The following is a 19,975-nucleotide window of genomic DNA, read 5'->3' on the forward strand; positions in this document are numbered from 1 at the left end:
AAAATACTTTTTAAACTTATCGCAGAGTAAAAAAAAAATGTTTTGTAAATATTTTTTAGGTGCTATAGATATCCAGTTCTCAATCGGTAATTTCAAAATTTTTAAAAAAATATGAGGATGAAGTATTGAAGTTAGATTTTTCAAAATACTTGAAACTTATCGCAGAATATAAAATAGAGAATTACCAGGGTTGTTCAGTGCGCAGTCTCTCTCTCGTGAGATTCTCGCTCTCCAGAGAAACAGAAACAGCTCGGCGGAAATCTTGCCGGACAGCTGCGGATTTGGCGGAGCGCTCAGAAAGAATTTCACCGTGTTTGGGGTTGCATCTACCGCGTCGCGTGACCGCATCAGAGTCCACAGCAAATCAGAAGGCCCTTGGCACACCAAATCCGAGCATTTGAAGTACGAATTCGAGAGTTTTTTTAGCCAGCGGAAAGGTAGCTGGAAAAATCGAGACAAGTGCAAAGAGTGGAAAGAAAAGTCGCGATTCTGGGCGAAACGGACTGTAAGCCCCGTGTTAGATAATCCCGCTTCAGTGGCGCGGTTCGCTATCGATTTAACTTTTTTCGCTTGGTTTTTCTCAAAAGGGCGCTCGCGCCCTCTCTCTCTCTCTCTGTCTCTGTGTCTCTTTCCCGCACTCAATATTCCTCTCTCTCTTTCGCTCTCGGCCGCTTTGACTTTGTGCTTCGTCCTTGCGAGAGAATTTGCACTGGAATCGCACTTAAGTCCGCCCACCCCCCGCGCACCCTTCGCCCACAACTATCCACCCGTTTCCACCCGCTAACCCCCCACCCACCCCTTCACCCATTTTCTGAGCCCTTTTTCTCTGGCATCCGCTTTTCTTTTCGCTTTTCATTTGGGGACCCTTTCATTTCCACTTCGGTGTCATCAGCTTGAAATAGTTCGAGAGCCAGGAAAATTGTGAATGTCTCCACTCTTACGTAAATAAATGGAAAAGAAAACTGCATCGAAAGGGAAACTTTGCGGAAAACCATTGAAAATACTCGTGTGGGGGGTCCTGGCATTATATAACTGCCCAAGTAAAAGTGAAAAGTGTGACTTCGAAGTGAAGCGGAAACACAGTGCATAAGTGATTACAAAACAAGTTGCAAGCGCAAATGGACGAACCATTTAAACAGAATAGTTGCGGATATAAGCCAGATAAGGAGAACAATACCTAACCTTAAAAACGGGCTAATTAACTGCTGGCCAAGTTCATAAGCCAGCGAGAATCCCTCGAATCCCCCGAATCCCTTAATCCTCGAGGTCTTCGCAAGGCATTACACAACAAAAGTGCAGAGCCAACCCCCCCGATAATTTTACCTGCGCCACCTGAGTAATTTTCCCAAGCCACTTGTTCTGCTCGCGTTGTTGTTGTTCTTCTAGTTTTCTTTTTTTTTTTTCGTTGCTCGTTCTATTTTTTTAATGGCTAAATCGATATGCCAGATTCGTGCTACTGCCAATTGTCTGGGCTCTTACATAACAACAAAAATAACCAGCTAAAATGAAAGAAGCAGTGGGTCTACTGCCGCAGGATGGGTGCTCCAAAACATTTCCCACAGGAAATGCCAAAAGACGAAGACAGACGTTGGACGATGGAAAATGGCAGGAAAAACCATCGAGTGGGCTGGCTGAAAAGTGGTCGGCTAGAACAGCACCTGAACTGGGTCAGTTATTGAATTTTCCGGGGCTGGCGGAAGAGGCAGGGTGTTGCATGTCCTGCGAATTGCAAGCGAACAGCGAACGCTGATGGCTGACTAACATGAAAGCAGGCCCACTCAATCAAGCCACCCACCACATATCATCATCCTATATATACGTATATAGCATTTAGATATCAAATATAGCCTGCCGATTGGAACTCTTCCTGTTTTGGCCCGTCAACTGCCAGTTGACCAACTGAATGGAATATGACATGACAACGTCCCCTTGGCTACCATATTGATTGGCTTTTCATTCGCTCGGCATTCAGACGTCTTGCCAAGCACGGCTTTGTATCCTCAGCCGGATGGATGGTTACCTGTGTGCCGTGTGCCAGAAACCCAAATCTCGCTGGTGGGCAGAACGGGGCGTATGCGTAATATTTCGTACCCTGTACGCCGACTGCCGCCCTATATTTTGTTTTGGAGTGGGCACCCCAACTGCAGTGCTCTAGAATCTATGGCTTCAGTGCATTGCACTTTTCTCGATTACGTGCCAATTGGGGGGGAGGGCTTGGCGGGGGGAGTGGCGGGGGTTGTGTGGTTTGGGGTTTTGAATGGGGCCCAAATGGCCAACGCAACTGCAGGCAGTCCCGGAAATGGGATGACAATGTAATTACTTGAGTGGCCAGGAAATTGGCTGTTCAAATTCAAAGTGAAGTCACCGCGGCGGTCGCAGAGGGGTTCTAAATGGGGATCTAAAAGGGGGCCAAATAAGGGGTCATATAAGGTCCATTTAGTCTCGATCAATATTTGGTAGTAGTTAAGGAAAAGGAAAATTTTATAAGCTCTATGAGTAGGTAACAATTCTTGTAAAGTTCTTAGGGTCAAAAAACTATAAAACCATATTGAAAACATTTGACAAACTTGAAATATTTTAAATAAGCAGTGGAATAGGTTCTTTTTTTAGATGGTAATATTAAAAAAGCTTAATACATTGTTACAAAATCTAATCAGATTTGAGGACAATCCCGTAAGCAAAGCCCAACAAAGCCTTTTCACTTGACAGAAGTATAAAAAAAGAAGGAAAAGGAAAATAGATTCAGCCGACAATTGGAGGAAAATGAAAAAAAATAGTGGGATAGAAAGCCCATCGAAAGCACTTGGCCACAAATCGCAAACGTGGGCTAAACTATTAAAAGCGCCAGGGAGTGGGGCAGATAATACGAAGGTGGGGTTTTCCCATGGGCGGTACGTATTGGTAATTTGTTACCTAGCTACCGAGTACTGTTAGCAATTACCCACCATCCGGAAAAAATGGGGAAAAATAAGTGGTAGTGTTGGGTGGGAAAATCAATTGGCTTGTGGGTGGAATAGGGTGGAGGTTGGCTGCAATTGCAGCTGTAGCTGCGTTCGGCAATCATTGCAATCCAATTAAATGGACAGTCGATCCCAAGACAAGAAGAAATAAACCAAAAAAAAACATGGGTGAAAATTGGAAAACAGCAACACCGAGCAAGTAGCTCGTCGTTCGAATGCGTTCCACATGGGATCCATTGGCTCACTAATTGGGTCGCTAGAGGGCGCGCGTCATCGGGAGCGAGAAGGAGTGAGAGAGAGAGCGAGCGAGTGTGTTGCATTGCGCCGTCGCCATGCCGTCCCTTTCCGCCCATCAACGCTTCCTTCCAAAATGCATTTGTCTTCCTCTTTTTTTCCGCTGCGTCCCACTTTCTGTTTTTGCCCCTTTTCGCTTTGCGTCTTCTCTCCTTTTGCGTTTATTTTCGCCACCGCGATTTTCACTTTTCATTGCAGTCGAATTATATACAACAAAATCGGCGAACGTCATAGGGTTATTAGGAAATTCGCACAAAACTTATTTGCCTAACTTATCCAAAATCATTTTGTTTAGGCTAATATGCTGATGTAGCATTCAATCAGCTCGAAAAATTGTCCAACGAAGGGAACTCGTCACCGAAACAAATTGTTGCTCCAGCCGCCGGGCAGAGAAGAAGTGAAAACAAAAGCTCAAAAAGCAAAAAAAAAACTAATTAAAATAAATCCAAATACATACAAAATGTCGCCATTCATGGAGAAGACGTTGTTGTTGTTAGGCGTGCTCTGCTGCATACAAGGTAAGCCAAAGCACCAAAGTTTATGCAATGCAAAAAACATACAGTCCCCCCTCCACACACACACACACACATGCGTATGCAGCCCCATGAACACACACACACACACTGACGCAGTTCGAAGCCCTGACATTTGGCTTTATATAAATGCACTATATGGTGTGCCATAATTGCAAAGTTGGATACTTCTGTAGAATATATACATATGTATGTATGTATAAGGTCATGGGATCAACAGATGCCCATCTTATTTTGGCTTTAGATTTTAAATTCAATTTTCGTATTTTTCAACATTCAAAGCAATTATAAATGTTCGAAATAATATTTATGCATAGAAATTGGCAATCTGCCGATCAAAGCCAATTCCCAAATGGCTAAATTTAATCGTATCTAATCCAATTTAAGCCGCACTTATGTGCATATGTAAATTCAAGCTTTTAATCATAAACCACAAGCTAAGTGGATTAAGCTAACTAAAAGATACTTTAATAGGAATATTTAGATACGATGTGAGGATAGATAGTCAATATGTAGAGGATGACTTCATCTATATATTCCAGTTAATATATATATTCCAGTTAATACTATCTTACAGATACATCGTATTGGTAGTACTCTCTGTAATATTACTAATAAATAACCAATTTACTTAATTTGCAGTGACCACTGCCCTGATGTGCTACGACTGCAACAGCGAGTTCGATCCCCGCTGCGGCGATCCCTTCGAGCCGTACTCCATTGGCGAGGTGAACTGCAGCAAACAGGAGCCGCTGGAGCATCTGAAGGACAAGTACAAGCCCACCCTGTGCCGCAAAACCGTGCAAAAGAGTAGGTGCAAAATAGTAACTTAAAAAGTCAATAACTAATGCCAACTAATGCTCCATAGTTTACGGGAAGACCCGGATCGTGCGTGGATGCGGATACATCCCAGACGAGAACACCGACAACAAGTGCGTGAGACGCTCGGGAACCCACGACGTGGCCGCCATCTACTGCTCCTGCACCAAGGATCTGTGCAACGGGGCCAACTCGCCTGCTGGCCAATGGATGATGCTGCCCCTCATCGTGGTCGCCGGATTGGCGCTCCTGCTGAACTCGAGGCACACAATACGATTCCAGAGCTCGTAAATTGGGCTCGAATTAGCGTTTCACTGCGTTCACCTGTACTTATCGTTTTCGAGTTTGTTTTCAATGGGTTTTCGATTCAGTTCTGCAGTTGATGCTCATTTAGTTGCATAATTTACTTTAATATATCATTTAATGTGTTCGTAAGCGTAAATTTAATAAGAATAATACGGAAATTAACTTACCTTATGGGTTCGCATGCATTATATAAATCAAACAGGATAAAACCGAAAAAGGTAACACACACTCTTTTGGGGGCAGTAATAAAACAACCTTTTTTATGCCTTTGTTTGAAATTAATTTTAAAATACAGAAAAACTGCCAGTAAATGTCTCCGCCTAAAAAAAAAATTCAACCGTCGACCCTAAAAAAAAGAAGTCCTTAGTAAGAAATGCAGATCCTTGATCTACAACATAAGTCGTAATCCAAAATAACTCAAAATCAGAGAGATCAAGCGAAAAAGGGTTTTCTTACTCAATACTTGTGGATTTATTTATGAAAACTTCGTTCTCTTCTTTTGTTCTTTTAAAGTATATCCATTTAAGTTTATAACTGGGCGAATCTTTAAAGGCTTGCCCTTCAAATTTTAAAGATGAACATCTATCATTGCGAGAAATACTTTGCAGTAACAAGGATTATTTTATTATTTGGTGTCAGTTATATTTTGGGATTTTATCCATATTGCCATTTTGTTTTTAAACTTTTGTTCTGTGAACTAGTCTCAATACTTGAGATCTGTTTTATGTAATTCAAGAAAATAAATGGGGAAGGGCATCCTCAAAGGCAAACCCTATATGAAACCGATTAGTGCAAGTTCTAAGGATGAACACCAATCTTTACGGCAAAGAAGTTGCAATAATTTGTATTCATAACTCATTTGAAAGCAGAAAATCAATTTTCGTAGCGAGAAAATAAAGAGAATAGCATTGAAATTTATACAGAGTAAATAAATGAAACCCAAGGAGAATCCAGCAAATACTAAATACGAGAAGGGAATAATAATGTTTGTCCATTGTAAGCTTCATGAAAACTAAACCATACTATATAGCCAAGAGATCCCTAAGATACATTTTCAACGGATTTCCGCGAAATTCCGGTGGAAGTGGAGCTGCTAGCATGGCTGATATACATAAATCTTCCTAATACTTTAGACGGAAAGTGCATAAACATTTTGATTTGTGTCCCCAATACAATTCGAACACAAACCGAGGTACAGTCAACACAAAACATTGCAAGATATTAATAAACAGAAACACTAGCCAACATATAAAAACCAGTTACAAACACATCATTTTGTGTAGAAAACAAAAGCAAAAACAAAGATATATATATATATATATACATGAGAAATTGCATAAATTATATAACATTATATTTATTTAGTTAAATATTATTAAGAATTATACGGAAAGATAATATGATAAATACAGAGAGAAGCGAGAGCATATGTAGATAAACCTAACTAATTTTAATTTATAAAATGATAACAAACACTAGCCGTTGTATCGTAATAGTGGAAAAATAAGAGAGTAATTAAATGGCGAAAAAGAAGGAAATTTAAAATCAATACCCCATTAACTAGTCCGAGTACTTAAGGTTCCACAACTAAACCGATTTCGATGGATAATTTCGATTTTGTTCTTCATCCGCAACTATTTTCCAAGGAAGTACCCTAAATATTGCAACTCAAGCACATCCGGAACAAAAACCAAAAAACAAGGAAAAACCTAATAAAACACAAAATCACGCAATCTTTATAAACTGCAAAATTATTGAAATAATAAAAGTCGTTAAATCACCTTTCAGCGTGAATCATATCATTGAGCTTTGCTTCACAAGAAGACGGGAAGACATTCTAAACCAAAAATAAAAACTAAAAACTAAAACCTAAACTAAAACAAAACAAAATGCAAACACAACGTACATACATATATTTCAAATTATTTAACGCAATTGAAATATAATAACGAGAAGTATTTATAATAAAACGTTTCCAAACAAGTTACTGAAACTTAAAAAATTTAATGAGAACTAAGAGTAAGAAATCTACAGAAAGAACACACACCAAAAAAAAAGCTTTTGTCTGCGCTGGCTGAGTCGAATATTCTATAACCATAAATATAATACCTAAATATTATATATATCTATATCATTTCCTTTCGTTTTTATATCACAGCAACACGGATAGCAACAAAATGGGAAACTTATTTATTATGCAAGAGAAAACATAACAGAAAAAGAAAAACACTGCAAAGATAATAGTATAAAATCCATAAGCAGATCAAAGATGCGAAAAACAAGAAAAGAAAAGAAAATAAAGTGAACTTGTTAATTTTTAGCATTTAAGTCTGTAAAGCTCCGCTTGTAGATGAAAAATCAATAAATAAACTAAATAAAATGGTAAATTCAATAAATGGAGACAAAAAAGCTGTAAGCTTTCACAACAAAAAAAAACCAAACGAAACTTTTTGGTAGAAGAGGGGGGATTTTTTCAAGATTACCCTATATATAATCAAGATCTCGATGAATCATCCTATCTTTATTTGATATATACCCAAATCTGTTTCTTGGATGGTCTATGTTCGTTCCTTAAAAGCTATGAACTATCATAGATATAGATAGTCAAAATCTTGAGGTATCATCATAGTGGTATTATAGATATTCCTAAATCTGTTACTTAATTTCCTTAAGGTTTGGGTAATTAATGGAAAGATGGTTTTATAATGTGTCTTAAAAACTGCAAATTATCGTATTACTTACTACTTTAAAGTTTTTTAAAAACTTACAGCATCTACTGAATCCGAAACAAAATCTTCACATCAGAGTTTTCACATAAAACTTAAGTTTATTAACTTGAAAATCGGAATCCTATTTTAGGCAAGCGCACTGGGAAATACGGCATTCTTGGCAATTGGCTGGTTGGACCTGCGCACGATCCTGATGTAGCCCTCCTCGCCCCACGTTTCGCCGAAGGAGTTCAGGCAGCGCCAGTAGTCCAGATTGGAGTCCACGTCGTGATCGTAGCCCACGACCACCAGGAACTGCGAGCTCTTTGGGTTGGTCAGGGCACGCGTCTCCTGGACATAGACACCACTGGAGTACTGCATGAATCCAAAGGTAGCCGGATTGTACTCCACAATGACGGGGAATCCATTCGATACGTAACGCATTACGGCGGCATCATCGTTGTCGGCCACCGTGGAATAGCCGGCCAACTTCACGCCCACTGACACGGAGGATGGTGGCTGGCACATACCCGGCGTTTTCAGGCTATTGTTATTCGGATAGTCCACCTCCGGATACAGATACGCATCCGTCAGCTGGGTCAGATAGTTGAGGGCAGCCAGAGGCGTCTGGGTGCTGCATCCAGTGCCCATGCCCGCACAATCCAACAGCTGCTGGGCGGACAAGGACGAGGGCAGCGGATTGGCCGACTGCACGGCATTAATGATCTCCACGGCCTTGGCGGTGGCATAGGCCCAACTACTGCTACAGTTTACGCCCTGATCCTCCACCGCCACAGTGAGTCCGAAATCCGTGATGATGTCAAAGCTGGTGGCTCCCGCTTGACTTGTCGGTGGATCAGTGGGCGCCGAGGGCACCGTATTCACGGCCTTGGGAAGCAGAGCTGCGAACTGGATGAGTCGGATGTCCGAGAATGGATTCACTGCCTCGCGGAAGGTGGTGCGATTCCTATCGGCCTGGGCATTGTGCTGCGCCACCTGGTTGCGGTTGTAGATGAAGTAGTAGTTCGCGAAGTTGCGAGCTGAAGTTGAGGGATAGGTCTTGTTGAAATTGTCCTGTGAACAGATTGAAAGTAATATAGTTTACTACATATGCAATCCTTTTAAGATACTTGATTTGAAACACCAAGTACAATGAATGTGAAGAGCTAGTACAATCTTGGCTCCACAATGATATTTAAATCCCATCCAGACTTCGTTTTGGTGATGACTCACATACCTCGTACGTTTGAAAGTCCACTAGATCCTGGCCATGATTAAAGGCCCATCCACCGTCGATGGTTAGTAGAAGGCAGCAAAGTAGCAACTTGAACATGACGAAAACCGAAATCCGCACCAACTAATGCCGCCAGAACCATGGAACGATCTTTTATAGGCACCGGCAAACTCTCCTTCTGATTGCAAACGCAAATAGAAGTTTACCATAGCGACTTACTTTCGCAAGAAAAGTGCAAATACTCGTAGATTTCTACGAGGCCTGGAATTCGCTCTTGGCCTACAGCACTCAAACGTACTATCCGTAGTATCCATATTCCGGGTTGGGTCTCCTCGATAAGCCGCCGTTGGAAGGAAAAGTCGGGGTGCGCTTTGTTTGCCCAATAAACTTGTCAAATGCCCCGTTTCGTATCGTTGCGATTCGGCGGTGGGTTCTCGTATCTCTGTTAATTCGAAATCCCCACTGGCCCAGTTCAGAAAAATAACACCCAAGCCCGTATGCCCAAGTGCCCATGGAGCATCGTAAACGCCCCTCTAATGCCAACTTATCGTCTAGTCTTCAGGTTTTGTCTTCAGCGCGCAGGCATGATTAATCACAGTCATACTTTGTGGCGTCCATAAAAGTTGCAACAGCGCTGATAGATAGATAGATAGATACGTAGATGGAAAGATACATAGAAAGATAGATAGATAGGCCCGTTGGAAGACTTGGCCAAATTGCTGTAAGCCAAGTGCTAAGTGAGTTGTTTGGCAATTTCCATCGCAGTAGTCTGATATATTCCAAGTAGTAATGCGGGATGATCATCTTGGAACTCTGCAAATAGGTAAGTCCATAAGGGATTTTGGCAGTCAATGAACTTTTTAGCAGACGCAACAACAAATACAGATACCACGAATCTGTTAATTGAAATGCAAATAAATTCATTACTAATCAATCTCTTCATGGTTCAATTTCAATTTATAGTTATTGAAAGCCGAGACCATTACTCATCCGTTTGTAAATTTAACTTTCTTTAATTGTATTATTTACATAAAAATCAAAGTGTTACTTATTTACAAGGGATATAACAGTACAAAGTACAAGCTTTATTTCGTAAATATAGTAACGAAAGACGCCTTAAAAACTTTCCTACAAATTTGCTTGCTGCATTTAAATTTGAAAACCTATAGGCGCTACAACTGTGACTTCGATCTCATTAATTATTAACTATTTAAAAACATGTTTGACTATTTTCTCTTTTGTCTCAAATGAGTTAATATGCGTTGTTATAGGCACCAACAAATTGGGCAATAAACAATTACTAAAGCATGCATATAATGAAGACAGCTATAGACCCATAAACCAGATAGCTCGTCGAAATGGAAGATGAATATGCTCTGTTCGGTATTCAAAAAGTTTTCAAATTGGTGGCCCATCCAGTTTTGGCCAGATGTCCCACGGTCCAGCTCCAGACCCTATAAAACCGAGGTGTGCGGGTCGAGCGCCGCTTATAATCTCGCCGGTCTTCGAGTCTTCAGCATCTTCGAATAGATTTGTGATTTGTGAACGCGGAAGGTGTTTTGAACATTTCTTTCCCAGATATCCATAAAAGGTGATTAAGACGATATTTTCAACATATTGTGTCGTGTGTGTGTGCTTTTTTCGATTCATAATGGTTCGTCGAAGACAAGAGAACTGCAATTGCAATTAAAACGTACATTCGACTCGAAATTTGATTTTAAATAGGGGAATCCATCGGCTTTCACCGGTCACAGCATGTGATCAGTAATTTATGGCAACGAAAGTGAAATCTTAGCCTGCGGTTGCTCAATCTAGATTTGATTTTGATTTATTTGGGCCCTCGATGGAGCCAATTTTGGGAGCTGAGGAAATAAAAGGAGAGACGAAGCCGTGAAATCATTCATACATGTCGAAATTCATCCGAATCGAATGCTTGCACTAATGTAATTATGCTAAGCATATGCAAATTAGCTCATTCACCCAGTAATTAGTCACGTCTCATCGGTGATCGAATTCGCGAAATATACCGGAAAAACGAACAGCGAATGCTCTGCTAGTTACAAAAGTCTATTTAACCTGGCTAGATCGAATAAAGTTGAGAAATTAAGATACGATTTAAGCCAGCGGATGATTAATTACCCATTAACACGATTGCTGACAGAAGCGGATAGTCAGCGGGATAGAAAAACAAATATTAATTAGTTTTTTATTCGTTTAATTTTGTTGATTGTCTTAGAAACCATGTTGATTTCTGCATAAGAGATCATTAAACGGTTTAGTTTCTTTAAAAACATGCTTGTTAAACAAACAATTTACTAGTTTCTTGGTTTTATTTTGGTTTTTGCCAAAAATGTTATTTATTTTAATTACTCACAAAGGTATAACAACATAATTTCTTATGTGAATGAGGACACTCCATTGAATATTCATTAAAAAGTATCTACTGGATGAACATTCATCGAATAAACGCATGGATTTTTTAAATTGTGCAGATTTCCTAGGCAGCAACGTTGCTTTTAATATTGCCCATAAATAAATATTTATAGCGGCTCCACTTATAGGAAACTGCACGATCTGCACGGCAGGTTGGTTCGATTGGAGGTGAATGGACGGGTCGAGTTGGCCAAGTGATTAACGTTGACAGATGTGGCAAGAAAAGGGGTCGCGGGATGCGATGAATTGGGATGGGATGGTGTAACTATGTGTTGGCCAAGTGGTTACCTAACGCTTTCCACTCGCTCTGCTGTCCACCGTTCCAGATGCGGATGTGCTCACCGATGTGGCTGCAGATGGCGCTGGGACTGGCCCTGCTGGGTGCTGTGTCATTGCAGCAACTGCAGTCGTTCCCCAAGCTCTGCGATGTGCAAAACTTCGACGACTTCCTCCGGCAGACGGGCAAGGTGTACTCGGATGAGGAGCGGGTCTATCGCGAGAGCATCTTCGCGGCCAAGATGTCGCTGATCACGCTGAGCAACAAGAACGCCGACAACGGCGTGACCGGATTCCGGCTGGGCGTCAATACGCTGGCCGACATGACCAGGAAGGAGATATCCACCTTGCTGGGCTCCAAAGTCTCCGAATTTGGCGAGTAAGTAGCACCTTCTTACGCATATCTAGAGCTAGGGGGAAGCACCCTTTTGGCCATAAACGAATTATCACCCAGCTTATAACATTCAAACGGGTTTTGGTACCGTCGTCCACATGATTTGTAACATTACGTAGGTGCCCATTGGTTTCCCGGTTATGCTAATTAAGAAGTCAGAATTTATCAAAAATTCCGACCATAGGTTTGTGGTTTCCCGAAAACTATGAACCAAATGGGTGGAAACAAACAAAACCCTTCCATATCGAGCTTATTTATTACGATGGAGCTCCATAACTAAAGTTTCCATATAAGTAGTATAGAACATTATGAATAAAATAAAATTTAAATGTAGTCTTGGTTGCCACTGTATAATCATAAAAATAACTGATTTAGACATTTTCAAGCATTTACACTAATTGGATTTAATCTCTATTTAATCGCAATACTAATATGAATTGCTCTTACCTTTGCAGGAGATACACGAATGGTCATATCAACTTTGTGACTGCCAGGAATCCGGCAAGTGCCAATCTTCCCGAGATGTTCGATTGGCGCGAGAGGGGCGGAGTGACGCCACCGGGATTCCAGGGTGTGGGATGCGGTGCCTGCTGGTCGTTCGCCACCACGGGAGCGCTCGAAGGTCATCTATTCCGGCGCACTGGAGTGCTGGCCTCGCTGTCGCAGCAGAATCTGGTGGACTGTGCCGATGACTACGGCAACATGGGCTGCGACGGTGGCTTCCAGGAGTACGGCTTCGAGTACATACGCGATCACGGTGTAACGCTAGCCAACAAATATCCGTACACGCAGACGGAGATGCAGTGCCGACAGAATGAAACCGCCGGCCGTCCACCGCGCGAGAGTCTGGTGAAGATTCGCGACTATGCGACCATTACGCCGGGAGATGAGGAGAAGATGAAGGAGGTGATCGCCACCTTGGGTCCACTGGCGTGCTCCATGAACGCGGACACCATTTCGTTTGAGCAGTACAGCGGTGGCATCTATGAGGATGAGGAGTGCAATCAGGGCGAACTGAATCACTCGGTCACTGTGGTGGGCTATGGAACGGAGAACGGACGCGACTACTGGATCATCAAGAACTCGTACTCGCAGAATTGGGGCGAGGGCGGATTCATGCGCATCCTCCGGAATGCAGGTGGATTCTGCGGCATCGCCAGCGAGTGCAGCTACCCCATTCTGTAGGCTCACAACTGCGAAAGGCAGTTAGTTAGATAGTATAGTCAATTAAAAACCACGAATTTATAACTTTGTTACTGTAGTCGTAAGCTGAGTGGGTCACCACATCGATTCCATGAGTCACGCGGTTAAGAAATGAAACACGTATCTGTTTGTGTTGCTTTCTTGGAAAATTCTGGGAAAATAGATCGTAGTCTTAATGGCTATGCCATATTTTATTTTCGGTCTTATTTTTTTTCGAGAACGATGTGGAATGGGATGTTGTTTGTGAGACAAATTAATTTCAATTTGGCAAAGGGGATAGAAAAGGAACAATGCACACATAACAAATTTAATATAAACAAGAGATAACGCTAAAGTCGGGTATCACGACTATTGTATACCCAATCCAATAAAGCTGCAAGCAGCGTAACGTTTTTTTACGGCATTACCGTGGGAAACGTTATAATCTATAGTCTATATCTAGTCCTTATCTAGATCTAGTTGTTACATTCTTTTCAACGAATCAAGTATGCCCGCCGAGTAATGGGTATAGAAACAGAGCTTAAATTTCTAATTAATTTAACTCAATACTGTCGCAAAAAATCATAAACCAATTATGCCAGTTGTTATATATTTCGTGGGCAAGGTCACTTAAATGCAGTTACTCTTTCGAAAGATCCACTTTTAAGCGAAAAGAGAGCAGATGAAAGCGCTCTTGTTGTCGGTTTTTATTTAGGTTTCTCTCTGAATGCAGCAGATTTTGAGTATTTGCAATTATATATGTATGTATTCCCCATATAATTCGCGATTCTCGCAGTGCGGAGCGCAGTACGAGAAGAGTGTTCAAGATGGGCTCAGCTCGAATTTTAGATGGCATCCCACTGCTCCTGTATTTCGTGGGCGTGGTTCTGGGCGTGCCAGTAAGCACATCATCACCTGCTACTCAAAAAATCAGTCCAGAGATTGGGGTCACTACTGGGAAAAGCCTCGCTGACTCATCGACACCCACAATTGAAAACACCTCTGGCTTATCTGAGCTCGAAGACGAATGTCAGTTTGCATGGCAAAGGTTCTTGGTAAGTTCTTTGATCGCATAATTCCAAGAATGTGTCGTTCAAGGAATTGATTTGCATTTACTCCAAGGTCGACTTTGATGTACACTACGATAATGACTCCGAACGACAAAAGCGACGTGATATATTCTGCGGAAATTGGCAAAAAGTTCGTGACCACAATTTAAAATTCGATTTGGGTGTTGTCAGTTTTAAGAAGGGTATCAACAAGTGGAGTGATCTTACCTTTGAAGAGTGGAAAGAGAAACAAACTCCCAAAGTCATGCCTGAAATCGCTAGTGAATCATCAAAGGAGCAGCAAGACAAAGTTAATTGCCGGGCTGCATGGGAAAAGTTCTTGGTAAGATTAGCAAAGATATTTAAACCAACTAGGTATTAATATGTATGATATCAATTACAGATTGACTTTGGAGCGAAATATAAGAATGCAAATGAAACCGAGAAACGCCGCAATGTATTTTGTGCAAACTGGCGGGCGATTGTGGAGCACAATGTGCAGTATGAAAAGTGGGCAGAGCCCTTGAAGAAGGACATAAATCAGTGGACTAATCATACTATTGAGGAACGAACTAGTTCTGCTCCCGAGATTCCTAAGGAAGAAACCACTACATATAGGTCCAAAATAGATAATGATGATATCATATGCCAGGCTGCTTGGGAGAAGTTCTTGGTAAGATATGGTTGGGTATTTAAAGAATTTGCATTAAAGATGCTTTTATCAATTGCAGATTGACTTTAAGCCGACATATCAAGATCATACTGAAACCGAAAAGCGACGAAATGTATTTTGCGACAACTTTAAGTCGATACATAAGCACAATGTTGAATTCGATTTAGGAAACATATCCTTTAAAAAGGGTATAAATCAGTGGAGTGATCTTACTGTGGAAGAGTGGAAAAACAAACAACGCCCTGCTTTAAATCCAGAGTTTTCTAAGGTTGAAAACACTACAATTATATCTAAGGATAAGAAGGACGATAATACATGTCAGGCTGCATGGAAAAAGTTTTTGGTAATATTTGTTTGGAAATTTGAATAGAATCGGAATTTATTATATCTTAATTACAGGTTGATTTTGGTGTGAAATATCAGGATGAAACAGAAACCGAAAAACGCCGCACTATATTTTGCGACAATTGGAAAGCGATTCAGGAGCACAATGTGCAGTTCGAATTGGGAGTGGAATCTTTTAAGAAGGGCATAAATCAGTGGAGTGATCTTACCGTAGAAGAGTGGAAAACCAAACAACGACCTAATTTGGCTCCAGAGTTTTCAAAGAAGAAACGACTACAAAAATAAGCAAGGAGAAGAAATAAAAACTTTTTTGAAAACTAGATATTTTACTATGAAGATTTTCAGATGAAAGGCGCCATCACAGACACCTATTACTCACCTTTTAAATACACGCAAACAAAATATTGCAACTAACGAAAAGAGAATACTTGAAAGTTGTTTTTGGGTTGATTTTTAAAAATATGTATTTATTATTTCTTGAGGGGCTTTCCAGTTGAGAATCTTGCTTGAGGAGTTTATCTATTACAATAGTGTTTCGCAAATGTTCAAGCCGATTTTTTGGCTGGGTTCGCTATTTAAATCGATCATTAAGTTTTAAATGAGTAAATTTTGTTTTATGTTTCTTTCTCTACCTTTTTGTTTTATAACGCACACGAACTCTACATGATTAATTTATACTTGTATATTTGCTGAGATCCCCATCTCCTTGTTGCATTTAACAGGGCGCTTCGTATTACACATACAATCCGTAAATATATATAATATATGTATATAGTATTTAATTTAACAAATACATTTGTAGGTTATCGCAAGTTGCTGCACTAAGTGAACGTTTTTATGTAATCAATATGTTTACATTCATTGATATCTGAGTACATCGAAGTGGCCACCACACCCACTATGTCTTGAGTAGTGTAACCGCTTCTTTACAATGCATAATGGGTATTGTTGGGGCATTTATAGTTACTATACAAATCTTTTGGTAGGAAGGGTGGGGCAACAGTAAGCCTTGAACAAGCCCTATACCATTTCATGTCTTCAGCGTGTTTTGCGAACCATAACTAGAAATATTCCTGCAGTAGTCTCCCGAGTACTGAATTCCTCACAACAATTCTACGGTTATTGGATCTCTTACGGTTTAGAATTTACATATTGTTTGGCGTTTATTGTAAGTGGTTGCATTTGCTGCTCATCTAACCAAGCATCGACCCTGGCCACAGGTTCTATATTTGTTGGGTAAATCTCAGATGGTAAATTGGATATGTGGTTTGAGCAGTGTGGTTCGTACATATGTCCTTTAGGTGGCCGAATCGCATCAACTATTTGCATCAACTATTTGCACTGCACGTGTGTAAATTTATCTAAAAAACATCATGTTTCCCTCTGCCTCGAGCTATTGCCATTGCTAACAAGCTGATCATCGGGGGACCAGGGTCTGGCACCAAAACAAATCAAATAAAATCAATTCAAATGGTACGTACACGTAAACACTAAATAACTAACAACGTTGAAAGCGCGGTCTGCATGTATACATATGGGATATATAACTAGTTGTATATCTGTATAATATACATATATATATATATATATATATATATTGCAACAAATTACCACTACCAAAAACTGCTCACTCAACTTAAAGGGCTAGCTTACGAGTTATTCAAACTACTCCTCATTCGACCGATCCCATCTCATCATTGGATATATCCCCTGACTCTCCCAATAGCTAAAGCCAGTGCGTGGATTGGTTTCTGCTGCTGCTTGTTGCATCAAGTGTTATTGTTATTGTTTCGGTTACTCTTGTTATATGTTCGACATCGGTGTATATGGTTAAAGCCAACTTGTGTGTTGTAGCTGCTTAGTCGTGTAAATCCTTGCCAGTTGCACTACAAAATCGAAGTGAGTGTGTGCGGACAACGGAGGAGCAAGTGTGGTAATTCCTTAGTAGGTGGGCTGCTGGTACTCCATTCCGGATTGCTGCTGCTCCATGCCAACTGGGGGAAAAAAAAACTCAGATTAATGAGGTGTCAAGTGTATGAGGATCATCAGATACACATTATAATGATCAGATTAGAACTAAGAATGATTATATTATATCCCATAAATTGGACCATAAACTCACCCTGCTGGGGCTGGCCAAATGGTGAGGCGCTGTACTGGTCGTTGTCGTTGTCCATGGAGTAGCCGTAGGCCTGCTGGTGGACCACGTTGGCGGGGTCCGTTTCAAAGGCAGAGGTGAACTCATCGCCGGCGCCGATCAGGAAACGCTTGTAGGCCATCAGGGCGCACAGGGCCTGCAGAAAAAAGCCAAAAATCAGGAAACTTCTCCAACCAAAAGACCAGAGATCTACTAACCCAGCTGACAATCGAGAAGAGGCAGAACCAAATGGCGGTCTTCATGCTGCCAGCTCCGATTCCCAGCGGCGGTGGGGCGGAGGAGCTCCATTGCGACCACAAGTACAAGAAGGCCACGAAGTACATGAAGGTCCAGAGGGCTGCGACGATGGATTTCCATTAGTTATGTGCTGTCAGAGGGAATATATATGTGTACTTGGCCAGAACTACTTACCCGAGAAACCCATGTCGGCCATGACGTAACGCTTTCTGCTCTTCACCGACGACATCCGTTCGAACAGGAACTCGCCACCCATGAAACCCATGGAGGCCAGGAACCCGAAGACGCCCACCATGTTGCCATACTTGCAGGCCATGCCGTCGCCGTTATAGAGGCAGTACTCCTTGCCATCCTTCTCCGTCCAACCCTCCGAGGATATGCAGCCGAATACCACCACCGAGAAGAGCTGGAAAAATCAAGAGAATTCCCAATGAATGAGGGCGCCCATTAACATTTAATGGTCCTTTTGTATGCACACAGAAATGTTGAAGATCTGAAAATGACTCAAAGTGCCATTAAATCAACTATAAAGCTGACCTGTTTTAAACATTTTAATTTTATCGGTTAAGTGTTCTAAAAATACGAACTGATATGTGAACATTCTTTTCACGTGATTGTAGATTTCAGTTTACTAACAATTTCTAAGTTTTTAACACAATTTTCGGATTTAGTCTTTCAAATCATCACTTTCTTATTGCTGATATAAAACTCGCACTCCACTATTGATTTTCCTGAGCAGGTGCAACAAACCAGAAGTTCAAGTACACAGACAACGCGGCAGACACGTACTTATGTTTGTGACCCAATTTGCGGAATGAAGGCCAAGTTTGGTTTGTTTGGCCAGGAAGAAAAGAGCGGGAATGGCTCTGCAATCGCAGAGTCCTTGGTCAACAGCGTGGGCACATATTACGTATACACAAATGGAAAGCAAACAGGCGGTGTGAGCTAAACGTCCCCTCGGTTATACCGTTTTCCACTTCCCTGCTGACGCACATCAAGTCGATGGCAGAATGAAGTCCTAAGCCTAGTGGCCAATTGCCCGGGCACCTTACCACATTTAATTATAAAGCTTTCATGGACGTGAGAGTTTTTATAGTCCCTCTGCAGCTGAACACTAGAGCACTCCCACTATTTAGTGGCACATATCCCCTAGCGCCCCTCTGCAGCGGGTGTAAACAAATCGGACCTTTATGTGGCAGCATTCAGGATTTACTTAGATTCTGAAATTACGCACACTTTCTGCCACATTTACGAGCTAGCCATTTAATCGGAATGGCACATAAAGGTCACTTTTATCGCGGCAATTTAAAAGCAATATGTCTAAAAACCTAATTTTATTAAAAGCATTGGGAAAAGAGGAATCTTAATATTGCTTTTATATTTTTTTCAGTTCATATTAAGAAAAGCTAGATAAATTCATGTCATTCTAAATTATTAATTTTTCATATTAAAAGAAAATGACTAATTTTTGAATCACAATATTTTTATCTTTTAGAAGGCTTTATAACACAATAGAAATGTCTTACGCAATATGTATGAATTGAAGAACATATATATTTTAGCGAAAAGCTAAGCAAAGTTAGGATCCTATGTAAAAGGTCCTAGAAGGACTCGGCTCTCGCATTACTTCATGAATTATGCGCGGTGTAAACAGTGTGACAATCGGGTCATGTGAGTGGCGTGTGCGTCCACAAATCCCAGCGATTCCCCGGACGCAGCTTGTCCAAACCCGAACTCACCCAGCAGAGGGCCCTGATGACTACTTGGGGCTTCATGGCGAACGTGAGGGGGTCGAAGGCGCCGCCAGCCTTGCCGCCCCCGTAGGCGCCACCGTTATTGATGCTGAGTATCTGGTTGAGCATGTCCATGGTGATGATGGGTCTCTGCTGTCCGGATTGAACTGCTTGCTATGGGGCGCTCTCCACTTGGCGTTTTCGCTGGCTGTTGTGAAAAATCGAACGCTTCTTGGGTCCGTGGGGCCAAGGGCAATGTGGGGGCGGGCTGGCCCACTGCTGTGTGTGTGTATATGTGTATATACGATATACCGTGCGTGTTGTGGGTGGGTGCGCTCGAGTGTCTTCTCGCAATTATGGATTACGGAACGGAATGACAATCTTCGTACGCAATGTTTGTGTTTGCCCACTCGCTTTTCAAATTCACTTTTATGCGCGCACACGACAAGACAATTCACAGCACTCGCTCGTGAGTTTCAATCAATGCATAATTGATGAACAAATTTCAAGGGCCTGATTTTCACTTTTACTTTTTGCCAGCTTCGCTCTCAACGCAATTTCGACTGCCAGCGCGCAGGACTCTTGCCAAATAAAAAGTATCTCAGAGCTGCAAGAATCTAAGCGCCTTATCTTGAGGCTCT

At 41.5% G+C, this 19,975-nt stretch overlaps 5 protein-coding genes across 7 annotated transcripts; 3 read left to right on the plus strand and 2 right to left on the minus strand.

The window, feature by feature from the left end:
* The first annotated feature begins 294 nt into the window (after positions 1-294).
* Positions 295-5,861, plus strand: LOC6609051. Of its 3 annotated transcripts, none has more exons than XM_002033718.2 (4): positions 295-402; positions 3,550-3,772; positions 4,430-4,597; positions 4,656-5,861. In XM_002033718.2, exons 2-4 carry the CDS (start codon positions 3,715-3,717, stop codon positions 4,895-4,897), a joined length of 468 nt encoding a protein of 155 aa, XP_002033754.1. In that variant the 5' UTR covers positions 295-402; positions 3,550-3,714; the 3' UTR covers positions 4,898-5,861. The 3 variants fall into 3 exon arrangements, with proteins under 3 accessions (XP_002033754.1, XP_032571354.1, XP_032571355.1); XM_032715463.1 differs by having other exon boundaries at positions 305-505; XM_032715464.1 differs by lacking the exon at positions 295-402 and adding an exon at positions 878-941.
* Positions 5,862-7,414: 1,553 nt separating this feature from the next.
* Positions 7,415-8,979, minus strand: LOC6609052 (zingipain-1). The gene is made up of 2 exons (XM_002033719.2): positions 8,858-8,979; positions 7,415-8,694 (listed from the first exon to the last, which is right to left on the minus strand). Exons 1-2 carry the CDS (start codon positions 8,951-8,953, stop codon positions 7,768-7,770), a joined length of 1,023 nt encoding a protein of 340 aa, XP_002033755.1. The 5' UTR covers positions 8,954-8,979; the 3' UTR covers positions 7,415-7,767.
* A 1,364-nt stretch (positions 8,980-10,343) lies between these two features.
* On the plus strand, positions 10,344-13,354 carry LOC6609053 (cathepsin L1). Its single transcript, XM_002033720.2, has 3 exons — positions 10,344-10,445; positions 11,614-11,942; positions 12,413-13,354. The coding sequence occupies exons 2-3, from the start codon at positions 11,614-11,616 to the stop codon at positions 13,140-13,142; spliced, it is 1,059 nt and encodes a 352-aa protein (XP_002033756.1). The 5' UTR covers positions 10,344-10,445; the 3' UTR covers positions 13,143-13,354.
* Positions 13,355-13,936: 582 nt separating this feature from the next.
* LOC6609054 lies at positions 13,937-15,626 on the plus strand. Its single transcript, XM_002033721.2, has 5 exons — positions 13,937-14,194; positions 14,262-14,531; positions 14,592-14,861; positions 14,920-15,204; positions 15,261-15,626. Exons 1-5 carry the CDS (start codon positions 13,967-13,969, stop codon positions 15,489-15,491), a joined length of 1,284 nt encoding a protein of 427 aa, XP_002033757.2. The 5' UTR covers positions 13,937-13,966; the 3' UTR covers positions 15,492-15,626.
* Positions 15,627-15,652: 26 nt separating this feature from the next.
* Positions 15,653-19,921, minus strand: LOC6609055 (synaptogyrin). The gene is made up of 5 exons (XM_002033722.2): positions 19,341-19,921; positions 17,776-18,007; positions 17,562-17,701; positions 17,329-17,500; positions 15,653-17,200 (listed from the first exon to the last, which is right to left on the minus strand). Exons 1-5 carry the CDS (start codon positions 19,467-19,469, stop codon positions 17,148-17,150), a joined length of 726 nt encoding a protein of 241 aa, XP_002033758.1. The 5' UTR covers positions 19,470-19,921; the 3' UTR covers positions 15,653-17,147.
* Positions 19,922-19,975: the final 54 nt, after the last annotated feature.

This window comes from Drosophila sechellia, chromosome 2R, assembly GCF_004382195.2.
Source record: "Drosophila sechellia strain sech25 chromosome 2R, ASM438219v1, whole genome shotgun sequence".
NCBI classification, from domain to species: Eukaryota; Metazoa; Arthropoda; class Insecta; order Diptera; family Drosophilidae; genus Drosophila; species Drosophila sechellia.